The sequence below is a fragment of the Colossoma macropomum genome, unplaced genomic scaffold (assembly GCF_904425465.1).
Source record: "Colossoma macropomum unplaced genomic scaffold, Colossoma_macropomum, whole genome shotgun sequence".
Lineage (NCBI taxonomy): Eukaryota > Metazoa > Chordata > Actinopteri > Characiformes > Serrasalmidae > Colossoma > Colossoma macropomum.
Window position 1 is genome coordinate 19,419,193 of NW_023494794.1, and position 13,208 is coordinate 19,432,400.

At 36.7% G+C, this 13,208-nt stretch overlaps 1 protein-coding gene across 1 annotated transcript; it reads right to left on the reverse strand.

Moving 5' to 3' along the window:
* On the reverse strand, positions 1–7,291 carry LOC118814747. Its single transcript, XM_036580496.1, has 14 exons — positions 7,119–7,291; positions 6,335–6,386; positions 5,389–6,249; positions 4,262–4,339; positions 3,885–3,986; positions 3,660–3,711; positions 3,385–3,509; positions 1,918–2,049; positions 1,764–1,808; positions 1,602–1,670; positions 1,404–1,495; positions 785–913; positions 381–517; positions 1–260 (listed from the first exon to the last, which is right to left on the reverse strand). Exons 2-13 carry the CDS (start codon positions 6,338–6,340, stop codon positions 382–384), a joined length of 1,827 nt encoding a protein of 608 aa, XP_036436389.1. The 5' UTR covers positions 6,341–6,386; positions 7,119–7,291; the 3' UTR covers positions 1–260; position 381.
* Between the last annotated feature and the right edge of the window lie 5,917 nt (positions 7,292–13,208).

Below are 13,208 nucleotides of genomic sequence, written 5' to 3' on the forward strand. Positions count from 1 at the left end.
TTTTTTTATTTGTAATGTATTGTTTATTAGATCCAGCACTTTGTTGTTGTTTGCTGCAGGTGAGTCGAGATGGTGGGAATGGAGCAGGATAAAGAGGAACAGACGAGCCAGTGCTGAGAGAAATGGAGACGGACCTCAAGTTCTGCTGTTTTTTCTCTCTACTTCCTCGTCTTGCATGTAGCCTTTCCTGTTCTTGTCTCTGTCGTTCCATAGTTCTCGTCCTCCTCATTTCTCTTCATTTCCTCCTCTTTAGACAGGACCTGTCACAGACAATATTACCTTGCTTTGAACACAGAACATCACGCAACAACACACCACACTAGCACTGGAGTTCAGTAAAATCAGTATGTAGTATATAGTAAGCATGTGCACCCACACACCTTACACCTCAGAGCTCTCGTTCTTTCTGCAGGGATAGCTGGTGCCAAGACTCTTCCTTAGAATCAGGTTTTCCAGAAACTGCACCCTATCCTCTCCTGTCGTACACTCCTGCAAGCCTTTATGCAGCTGTAACAACCTGAAAAATACACACAAACACAACCATAAAGAGTTGTTCATCTCTGACTCAAATCGTAGTGTTAGATTTCTTCAGATTTATAAAAACATATTAAAATTAATTATCAAGAAAGTGAAATAAAAATTGGGAATGTCTAAACTTTTACGTTTCTATTATGTGGTTTTAATTAATGTGCAGCATCACTACACAAATAACCAAAGTCTAGACCAAGCTGAGTGTGGCTCATCCATAGTCTCAGCTCAGGCCTTGATGAAGCATGACACTGACCTGCCTCTCCTTTGGATGCAGTCCATCAGGCCAGCAGATATCCTGCACTCTGCGCCTCTTGGTGTGTCTTGCTGCATCAGAGAGGGAATGATGTCCACTTGGGGCAGTGTGGAGGGGGTTGTCACATTACTGAGAAAGAATGAGAGAGATTTGTCAGTTTGTCTATATGGAAAATATAGAAAAAAGTAAAAAGAAATGCAAACTTTCAAATGTGTATTATTTTCACTGATAATTAATAATTAATAATAATAATAATAATTCAGCATTGCAATCAGCCACGAAAGGCCGTGGATAACAGTGATTTTACATGGACAAAATACAGTATAACAACATGCAATGTAATAATTACTAATAACAATCACAGGAGATAATTATTTCACCAAGTATGTAGCTTGTTAGCGGTAAACTATGGTTGCCAAGCAACATAACAGTAAAAGACTATTTCATTAACAGTTTTTAATAATTTGTCGAATTTACATAGAATTCAGTATATTGAGTGTTTTTCAACAGCTTTGAATGTGGCTTACAAAATTAAATTTTAGACCTGGAACAATACATTTCATATAAATATGTGAGCATTATTTGAGTAATTATCGTAATGAATAGGTGTATATCTCACTATTGCGGATCTCTTTGATCTTGATTAGGAGGGCAGCGGGGAAAGAGAGATTTCTCCACCAGATTCTCCATCGTTCTTCCTGGATGTTTGATCTATAGGGAGAGAAAACGCAACATGCTCACCATCACCATCTCTATTATTATAGGCAATAAGATGGCTGGTACATTTGCACTGATAACATCTGTTCTAGACACAAACCTGGTGAGAGTACCCGTAGCCCAAGGAGCCGTATGTGAACGCCAGCTCTGCGTCCAACTTGCAAACTTTCTGAAAATATAAGAAAATCAAATCATATATCTCTTTCTCTCTTCCAGACAAGCAGAAAATAAAATAACAGAATATTACAAATGCACACTTTACCTGGTGTCTGAGCCTCAAGTTGAACTGGTGGCCGAATGAAGATTTCTGAAGGAAAAGAGAAAAAAATGATTACCTTCTCATTCCTGGTAATCAGTGACACTGAGTGGCTTAAAGGAAAACTTTCTACAGGCATAAGAATGAGAACGTGTCTCACCTTAAGGATCTCCTGCAGCGTGATGGTGTCTCTCCCCATGAGTCTGGGGGCAGCTGAGTTAGGATCACAAATAAGCAGTTCTACCACCATCACAGTGGACTGCTGAACCCTTAAAACTTCTTCCTGCTGGATCTGCAAACACAAATGGACAAGAAAAGCAAGTAGGATTTCAGTTATTTTGGACAAGCAGTTCAGCAAGCTTTGCCAAGTGTGGTAGTTAGGTTGATTTGGCAGTTGTAGCCTACAGTTTCAGCAGCTGGTGTTACAATAGCATTACAGAACAGAAGTAGCTTTACTTCCATTTACTGTCAATTAATGCGATTTGACTTTAATGTTAGCTTGTAGCATGGATGTAGCAATACTTATAGCTTGACTCTTTATAGCTTGACCTCCTTATACTCCTTAACAAACCTGTTTCTCTGAAAGAACTAACTGAAACAGATTAAAAGCCTTTTTGTTGAACACTTAGGATTTTTTTTGTTGTTTGCATCAAAGTCTTTTACAGAAACACGCCATAAAAATTTACTGACAGAATTGCCTGCTGGCAATTATATCCACGTTTTAAGTCTAAAGTGTTTTTTCTGAGTAAGCAATTATGCGATTTAATAATTGTTCATGCTAATCTAGTGTGTGCTACAGTCTGGCGCCCCTGCTCAGTCATGACTACATAGTCATCTGGTTTACTCTGAGGACCAATTTCATGATCAGGGCATCTTCAGTTTTAACTCCACAAACACATCAAATTTGATGTTTCTAAATATGTTTCTCTGTCTTTGTGATACACCACAGAAATACAGTTCAAACATTTTCTGAATCTGTAGAGTCGCCCTTTCAATTCCTTCTCATTGCGAGATTATATGTTACTCACATCCAGAGTTATGAGGCTATGAAGAGAGGCTGAGATACACGTCATCTGCCTTTCACTGTGTGTCATTGCTAAAACTCATTTTTCATTCAGGATCAGAGACACAAGTGAATTGTTGTGCAAAGAGTTTACACATGTTGCTGCAGTGGCTTTGTAAAACAGCAACACAGACAGAGCATTTTGATATAAAACATATGAGTATCATGTTATACACAAGTGCCTTTGGAGGCAAATTTATGAAGATCATCGCAGCCCAAAGAAAAACGTGTATCTCCCATTTTTGTTGATTTTTATTTTTCCACATCATTTGAACATCGCAGTTCTACTTTATACTGTGTGAGAATTTCATGGTGATTGGACCAATAGAAATGCCACAAAATCAATTAGATAAAAAATCTCTCAAAAAAGTATCTCAAAAATGGCAAGTATATTAACTTATCTTAAAATTTAAAAAGGGCCCGTACACTTGCCATTTTTTAAAATACTTGTGTTTCGCTGGATGGCAACGATATGAAATCGAGAAAATGCCCATGGACCCCAGAGAGTTAAAGAACTATTTGTCTGCCATGCCCAAAGAGAAGTCATTGATAAGTAATACTGACCTGTATGGAAAAGTGTTTCCACTCGTTGAAGCACGTGGGGTTATTATAGGGCTGCTGCTCTGTGTACTTCACCATTCTCCCAATAGTGACCCTCACAGTAGCCCAAGTGCCTTTCTTCAAAAGAGCTGGTGCAGGAAAACAGCCAAACCAGAACCAGCATTATTGATCAATGAAGACAAAATCAAGTGATTACAGTTTTGTGCTAGATATTAGTACAAACACAAACACTAAGACTAGACTTTAAACACTAAGACTGCCATAAAATTTAAGCTTACCAGATTTCCTGAAGTCTCTGCAGGCCTTCAGGTGTACAGTCAGGACCCCTGTCTGTCGAATGAAAACAATATACATTTCAAGAGTGTTTTATAAGCCTGAAACATTCGTTAGCATCATTCCATAATGCAGTCCCTGTTAATGTGACTTTACACTTGATACAAGCTCAAACAGAGATATATTTAAATTAATCTATTTCATTTGTCCTAAAAATGAATGACACCAACCGGCGCTCCGAGCGGAATCAACGGACGTGATGGAGAAACTTCCTCATGCTCCTCTTCTTTCTCAGCTTGAACTTGCACAGCTGAGAAATGGGATCTCAGGCGCTGCAGGGTAGAGATAAAAAGTTAACAACAATACATATAATAATTCACTGATTGAAACACTGAATGCTTTTCTGAGTCTGTCACAAACAATAATCAAGTTTTAGAGTAGAGACGTTCTACTTATTCAATGTGAATAAACATGCAGGCAAGTTATAATTTTTAGCTGAAATACTTTCAACAAAAAAAAATATTTTTAAAATTCATAGTTTCTTGACTTAATTTTCCCATATATTAAAAATGGCATTTTTGTGTACACTGCAGAAGGAAATAGGTACCTGAACGAAGGAGCGAACTGAGGACAGCACACTCTGCAACATCCAGCTTCCAGACGAGCTCCGTGCTGCAGGCTCCACCTGAGAGGTTAAGACATGGTTGTGTTTACCGAAAGGTGCAGATTATATCATCTAACCAACTTTCCATAGAGTTATTTAACACAACAGAACGGAATGTGTGAGTTCTACAGCTCTGAGTGAATCTAAACAACAATCCAGACTTCATCAGCTGACGAACTCACTGAATTGGCTAAATTTACTCTCTCCCTGACTCTTAGGCCCAATCCCATTTCTTATTTTTACCCCTACCCCTTGTTTTCAGGTTTCACCTTGCCCCTTGGAACTGAGTCACAACGGGCAGTGGGTGAAATCTCCTCTACGAAGTGGGACCCTCAAATAAAGACGAACATTACTTTATTAACAGGATACTAGTAGCGCTCTGTAGGCAACCCTGCCAGTCTGCAGTGATAGCAGAGGAGGGTAAAGTTCAGCAACCTCACTGATGGGCGTTAAATTTAGAGCATCCTATACTTTCTAAGAGGGGGATGTGATAATTATTTATTATTGCCCACCCTTAATTCTTCTGTGATATAAAGCTGACGTCAGTTTTTTTCGCCAGCTTTTACTTCGAATTTGCCCGTTCCACCTTAAATAGAGCCGCAGTTATATTCTGGCATCAGTACTGCTGGACTATTTGAGGTCGAACGGGAAATTTAGCCAGCTAGCTACCGAGACATAATACTAGTGATTTTTTATGCTTGTTATAAAGAGAAGGACCATAATACATTCAAATGACATTAAACTAAGTTAAAACAATGGTCATTGTAATTTTTTAACAGAGAAAAAACTCACATTTGTGGGTTTCTTTGGTCTCTTCTGCAGCCATCTTGCTGGTTTTTCTTTTTTTCTCACAACACTCTGTTTGGAGCGTGTCTCTGAAAAACCTCCGTTTGGAGGGCCATGTAGCCCTAACACTTGGCCCTACCCCTATATCTCAACAAAAATTGGGACACCCTACCCCTAGACGTGATCGGGCTAAGGGCGAAGTGGCAGGGGTAAAATGGGATTGGGCCTTTAGAGAAAATAGTAACAGAATAATTCGTAGTAGTGAGTAGTGAGTAGAGACTCACCTGAAGGTTCTCCACCTCAATGCTCACTGCTTCCCCGCTGTCATGGCCGGTCCACTTCATCTTCTCCTCAGCTGCCTTTCTACTCTCTGACCCATCAGCCTGGACCTGAGTCTGAGCCTCTGAAACCTGATCTTCTGATTTAGACTCAGTGACGGCCTGAGGCTGTGGGCCGGCTTCCTGAGGGACAGTGTCGCTCTCATCCCTCACACTCTCTTTCTGTTGTTCTTTCTCTTCCTGCTTTTCTATTTCTCCGTCCATCTTAACTTCTTCTTTCATACTTACAGTGATTGTCATTTCCACTGTTTTCAGGTTGGTGACCTTCCTTTCTTCCTTGCTCTGTCTGTCTTTCTGTGCCAGCCTCTCTTTCATCGCCTGCAGCTCTCTCTTCAGCTTCTCATCTCTCTGTATAATTTTGAGAGTCTTCCGCTCTTTCCTGGCTATTTTCTCTTTCATTCTCTCCAGCTTTTCTTTTAGCTTTTCTTCTCTCTCCCGGAATCTCAGAATCTCCATCTCTTGCTGTTTTATGTTTTCTTCCAAACTTCTGATGTGATTCTCTCGTTTCATCTGCTCCATTCCCGTCACCACCTCATCATGGCTCTCTCCGGCACTCTGCAGATTCCTCTTCTCGTCCTGCTTCCTCTGCTTCTTTCCCTTTTTCTTCTGCTTTTTTGTCTTCTCCTTCAGGTCCATCTCTCTCCTTCCTCCCTGAACCTGTTGGAGCTGCTCCTCCTCTCTCTGGCTCTCCCGGATTGGGTCCCTCCTGTTGAAGAGGGTGAAGCAGTCGCTCCAGCACCCGCAGGCTGTGGGACTGGGTGGGGGGCGCAGCTTTCTCTCCTGCTCCATCTCCTGTGGATCTGCTGACTATAAGTTACAAAATGACTGGGTTAATACAGGTGTGGTTACTAAGTGTTTGATAAATAGCTGCTGTGGACTATTAACACTGTACCTGCATCGTCTTCCTTCTCTTCTCTCCTATTTCCTTATACAGGTGTTGTGTTCTGGTTTGGTAAATCATAAATAAAAAACATAAATACAAATTTATAGTTGTTAGTATTGTTTAAGGATTTAACTATTTCAGCATCCAGTGCTTCATTATCAGAAGAGTGAATGAGAAACAGTTTACACTCCAAATTCAGCAGGAGGCTGTCCAGCGTCAAATGCTAAATGTTAAAAAACAATGGTTATCATAATTTCCCAAATGACTGTGTACTGAATTTTAATCCTCCTGCGTGGGAAACATTAATAAAGCCTCTTTAATCTAGTAGGGCTTATTAATAGGAAGTTCTATTCATTTTTCCAAAATGGTTATTTGTGAAATATGAAGATTTTAATGCTAACGCGTTAGCTTGTCGTAACTGAAGGCTATGAAGCGCATTAACACATCTTTCTGCATTAAACACTGCAGTTTAATAAAACGCGAGTCTAACATTTACTGAGTTTTATAACCAAAAAGACCACTCGTTAATTTCAGTACATTAGATACTGTTAATATTGTCTGAATGGTAAAGTTGCGGTAACCTGTTTCTGCCACTGGAAACGGCCCATAGCCATTTAGTAAGTCACAATAATGAGAAAGTTTCCCATAATTGTGATTTAATATCTCATAATCATGACTTTAGTGCCTCATAAGGATGATTTTACACATCCAAACGACTTATTCTCTCATAATTTGGACTTAGTATATCATAATTGTCTTAGTAAAGCTGCATGAATCTGAGAGTTACACCGACCTTTTGTTGATCTCACTGACGAACCGGTTAACGACTCTCCTGTGACGAAAAACTGTTTGTGAGGGAACAGACGGCTTTCCTGTATTTATAACCGCCCGTCACCATGGAGACGTGTCTCTATGAGGTCATCGCGCCTGGTTGACGCATTTTCCCCATAAATGGATTTCCACCACGCACGTGACCACAAAGAAAACAAAGTTAATGAGTTACATTTAAAGCCGAAATTCATAAATATAGTTTTATAGTTGTTCATATGTGCATTCATGTTTTACTACATTTAGTGATTTATGCCTTAACCTCTTATTGACCAGGGTATATTTCGTTTTTTCCATCTGAATTTACATGACCAAATCGTAAAGCAAATTATCAGTAACTGCATGAAATAAATTTAAATTTTTATTTTATTTTATTTTATTTTAATTAATTAATTTATTTATTTATTTATGTTTGATGATGATACACATATTGCTATATGCTTACAATTTACTGCTGAAAGCCAAAAATCTTAGACGCTCTTTGTATTATTTTATAAAAATAATTTTTACAGAGCAGATCACCGAAGAGACGCCATCTGTTTATAGTTTATAGCCTAGATTTGTGGAAAAATGGGTCGACTTTCAGTAGACAAACAAAATTGTGAGTTCAGCTTCTTTTATTATAAGGGTTTAAAATTACATTACCCATCTATTTGACTGGAAAGAGGACAGTTACAGCTCTCATATGACCCCCACCTTTTGAATGTAGCTTATGAAATATGAAAGTTATGAAGAATATGACGAAGTGTGTTTTGGAACCACCGGTGGTCTCAAGGAGTTGAAGAGGTTGCATTATTTATGATTTATGTATCATATTTTATTGAGTTATTTGTCTCAGAACGTCATCCTTCTAAATAAAATACACTAAATCTAAGTCTGTTTTCCAATCATGTGAAAAAGCAGTGAGTGCGGTTACCTGTTTAGCTTCTGATGGTGGGGATTTTGAGCCAAGGCTAAAATAAGCAATGCTTGTGTCTCGTGTACAGAATGGCAACTTTTGGAGTGTTTATTTTACATATTTAACTTTTATATGTAGTGTAAATTTTATACACAAATTAACATAATGAGTCAACTAATGTTAGTTATTATATTTTACTGTAGGTTATATAATGAACAAAAAAAAAACATACTATTATTGTATTATTTCAATAAATCCCTTGCTTCTAATTTTTCGGTTAGAAAGTTGTTGCTTGTTTTAACTCCATCTTATCCAACCATTGTATGAGATTCATTTACAGTAGACCACAACATTTCTGTGTTGTGAATTTGCTTTTGTGCATTAATACATTTTCTACTTTTAAATGTTTATGGTTGTAAAACACAATAAATGATCTGACTACAGTCTAAATAATTTTGCTTTTTGTTTTGTTTAAAGGATTCTGCACTGGTGAAAATCAGTCTATACAAAACTAAGCATTATGATCATAATATACCCACGTAAGCTCACGATGGAACCAGTAAAAGTCTCTGTATAACTTCTTTATCACCATAGGTGGGATTTGAAACCCACCTCTTGCCGAACTGGGATCGAGCGTACATCCCAGAAAGAGTCCATGAATCATATTTTTAAAATCTTCATCAACAAGCAGTTTATCCAGTTTTGTGTTTGTTTGCTGTGAAAAAAGTCTCTAGCAGTCTTACTAATTATCCCATACAGAATCAGAAAATGCAGCTGTTTATCAAGATAAACTGAGAAACAGTGTCTCATACACAGCTGGCCTGATCTCATGTAAGTATGTGTTTTATAAAGTTTCACTGAATGGGTTTACACCTGTACTTCAGGGACATACACTACTGTTTTTACTCCACAGTCCGCTTAAGTATTATTTTTAGACATTTTTGTCATCTCTGATTTAAAATAAATGTCTGAGAAATTGAATTCTAAACTCATTTGAACAGGGCTTCAAGGAAGATGTCAGATTTAGGCTGTATTTCAGTGGCCTCTCTGCTCATCTGCTGCTGCAGTTTGTGTTAGTCATTCTCTAGCCCTTCATGAGTGGTCATTTTCTGGTCACAGGACACTGTTGTTTGGACATTTTTGGTTGGTGGACTATTCTCAGTACATCAGTGACACTGAGGTGTTTAAAAATAATGCTCATACACTAGTACCACGTACTGCCATGGCAGTGTCACTGCAGTGCTGTGAATGAAACAGTGATAAGATCTGCTTTGTGCTGGTGCTGTGAGAGTCCTGATCATTGATCAATAGAGTAACAAATTATGCAGAGAAGCAGATCAACTACAAATGAATTTGTAGATTTGTCAGATTGTCTGTTTGAAAAACATAGAAAAAAGTAAAAAGAAATGCAAACTTTCAGATGTTTATTATTTTTACTGATAATTCAAATATTTCAGCATTGCAATCAGCCACGAAAGGCCGTGCATGACAGTGATTATACAGGGACAAAATACAGTATAACAACATGCAATATAATAATTACTAATAACAATCACAGGAAATAATTATTTCACCAAGCAATGTAGTTTGTTAACATTAAACTATGGTTGCCAAGCAACATAACAGTAAAAGACTGCTGTTTTTCCAACAGCTTTGAATGTGGCTAACAAAATTAAATTTTAGACCTGGAACAATACATTTCATATAAATATGTGAGCATTATTTGAGTAATTATCGTAATGAATAGGTGTATATCTCACTAGTTCGGATCTCTTTGATCTTGATTAGGAGGGCAGCGGGGAAAGAGAGATTTCTCCACCAGATTCTCCATCGTTCTTCCTGGATGTTTGATCTATAGGGAGAGAAAACAATAATATGGCTGGTACATTTGCACTGATAACATCTGTTCTAGACACAAACTAGCCAGGACATGAGTCTGGCGGGCACTTTAAACAGACACAAAGTACTTTAACTAAACAAAAAAAGAGTCAAATGGAAGAAGAGCATGATGGGCACAAAACATCCTAATTTTTATTCCCTTTAAGAGGAAATGGAGAGAGAGAGAGAGAGAGAGAGAGAGAGAGAGAGAGAGAGTTGGTGATGATGAACTATCCATGGTGCTGAAACAGGTCCAGCGTTCACTGCTCTCTTTAACATTATTTTTACAAAAAATGCCCCGTATGTTTGATTTGATCAGAGGTTATCAACCGAAGGGGCCGTGACGTGGTCCCAGGGGGTCGCCAGAGAGGTACAAGACTTTTACTTTATCAAACAGAAAATGATTTTGATGAGCAAGCAGAGCCGGTTTATGAGGAGCCTGGCCTCTTCCTATTTCCCCCGTTATAGCAGGACTGCATCAGGACTGCAAAACGCCAGAGGGCGCCCACGAGTGAGTCCTCAATGAATTATGATATAATAGGGACAAAGATGGTATGTTACAAGGTAATGAGGAGGAGATAATTTCATCGCCCCAAACAGGATATAAAAAAAGGATGTTTTGTGATGATCTTTGCATTTGGTTGTCCGGAAACCATCTTGCCATCTGAAGCTCAATAAAAGAAGAGAGGGCCTTTTCCTCCCTTCCACAAGAGCTCAGCAGCTGAAGTCTTTTATTCTACTTTCTTTTATTCTTGGTTGAATACTCTTTTATTTTTGTTTATATTTTGTAAGTGATTAGACAATAATTAGAACAAAACCCCAGCACAGAATAGTTTTAGATTTTAAACCTCATATGTCGGGGCTTTGGGCAAGGAGAAAAGAGCTCTTAATCCCGACAAGTTACTCATGTAACTTGAGTTGAAAACTGCTAAAAATATCACAGCGGTGTTAAAATGTTTTATGCTGTTCTGTGTTCAGACAATGAATGTATTATTTTATACTGAAAATGTTTAAGAATTTATAAACTCTAATTTTGCTCAAATGTGTTTAAATAGATGGAACATTAATAAGTGTAGTTGAAGTTCAATTCATGAAAATTAACATTTAAAATTGTACATTAATAAATGCCATGTGTTGTACCTAAAGAACAATGAGTAACTATTTGGAAATACATCAGAATTCAGTAGTTTTACTAGAAAGTTATTTAACCCTCTACATAATTTAATGAAATAGCATGAACATGATTAAATTTAGTTAAAAATACACTTCAAGGAAATTTTACAAAAATATAATTAAGCTGACAAAACTTACAAGCAATGAGTAAATGTGATCAGAAAGGCATCAACTTTGAGTTGCTTTAACTAAAAAAAGTTGTATTTATAACAATCTACATAATTCGCTTACATGATTCATTTTAGTTAAAATTACACGATTGAAGTAAATCCTGCAAAATATAGTTAAGTTGACATTGCTTATAGGTAATAAGTAAATGTTACTCAAATTATATCTCTGAATGTAGATATTTAATTTCGTGCAAGACTTTGACGAAAAAAAATTAAGTAAATTCAAAGGGTTATTTTTTTCTTAACCCATTCATTTTGGAAACCTGGAGAACATTAACGTTCCAGAGTTTTAATTCTCCTCTCTATAGGTTCTCTGGTTCTAACACAGTTTTAACAAACGCTGGAGTTAATGTATAACTGCTTATTCACCAACCTTTAACCCTGAAGATCCAGACTGCTGGTCACAGTGTAACCTGGAACACAAGGAAAACTTTCAAATCCCCTTGCACACACAACAAAAGAAGAAACAGAGAACATAAATAACAGATTGTATAACTGAATAACAGAATGTATCAGGCCAGTAACTATGGAGGACCAGATTTGCGAAAATGAAAAATAAACAAAATAAAAAAAAATGACTTAGTAAATTAATATATGAAGTAGCAAAAAATATTGATAAATCTAAAAATAAATAAATAACATAACAATTAATATATATATATATATATATATATATATATATATATATATAATTAAAAAAAATATATATATATATAAATCTTATATTAATTAATATGTCTGCATTTATTTATATGTCTATTTAGTAATTATATATATATATATATATATATATATATATATTTGTATATATATATATACACACAATACAGCAATATTTTTAAGCTACTTTTGTCCTGTAGTGTGTAATGTTTAATGTTATATTTAATTAGGACTCATATCTTATATATCCATATTTTATGTTTTCTATTGAGGTATATTTATGACATTTGTGTTGTTTTATGCATCAAAAACATTCAGAATTGATTTTACATGGCAGTTTTTCCAACCTGTTTTTATCCATTAAACAGGCTATTTTGGTTACTTAGTTACTTAGTTTATTAGTTTGTCTTTACAGGGATGCTTCCTGAAACTGACCAGCACCAGAACAGACGCCGACCTTCTCACCCATTACTGTTTTCTGCACTTGTTTTTTCCATTGATATCTCCTCTAACTTTTCCTACTTGCCTTTAAGTTCAGTCCATCCTCATTCCACATACACTGAGTGTACAAAGCAATCGTAACACCAGTATTGAGATGCATCTGATAGGCGTCTGTACAGTATCCAATCAGTTAGGAATTACAGTATATCATGTTTTACACTTAGAACTTAATTTTCTGATCATAGCAGGTCTTATATTGCCTATGTTATTTTGCATTGGTCAAATGACTGACCTCTTTCTAATGACTGAACAGGTCTGATCCGTGGTCGCTAAACAGGTGTATAACTGTCTCATATGTAGTTACTCAGATTTAATTAGAATTTCTGTTCTATTTCTATAAAAATTTAGACTTGTGTGTACAGTTGTTAGCGTTGTTAACATTAACGGAAGCTTAGCTAACATTAGCAGGCTAACAGTTCTGCTGGGAGCCCATTTCGATTAAAGCTTATGCTAACCCACTACGAATAAAAGTCACTTGAGTAACTCAGTGTTTATATTTATGTCTTATCTCAGTGCTTTCAGCATTTCAGCTCAGTGTCCTCTATTTTATACTATGTGTATTTTATTTTAGAACTGTCTGTGTTATGGGTGCTGTGCTTTGCTGCTGCAACAAAATAATTTCCTTTTGAGATCTAAAAGCTCAAATCTGAGTGACAGATGTTGAGTGACTGGTGTTGGAGTGACAGAGAAGGATAAACTAACCAGGTTTTGTGATGTGTTTTTATTTGCTTTTTTATTTGTAATGTATTGTTTATTAGATCCAGCACTTTGTTGT

Coding starts and splice junctions, on each gene's coding strand:
- LOC118814747 (XM_036580496.1), bottom strand. Junction 3,987..4,261: donor CAGTTCGCTCCTTCGTTCAG/GTACCTATTTCC, acceptor TCTACCCTGCAG/CGCCTGAGATCCCATTTCTC. Junction 1,496..1,601: donor GCTACGGGTACTCTCACCAG/GTTTGTGTCTAG, acceptor CTCTCCCTATAG/ATCAAACATCCAGGAAGAAC.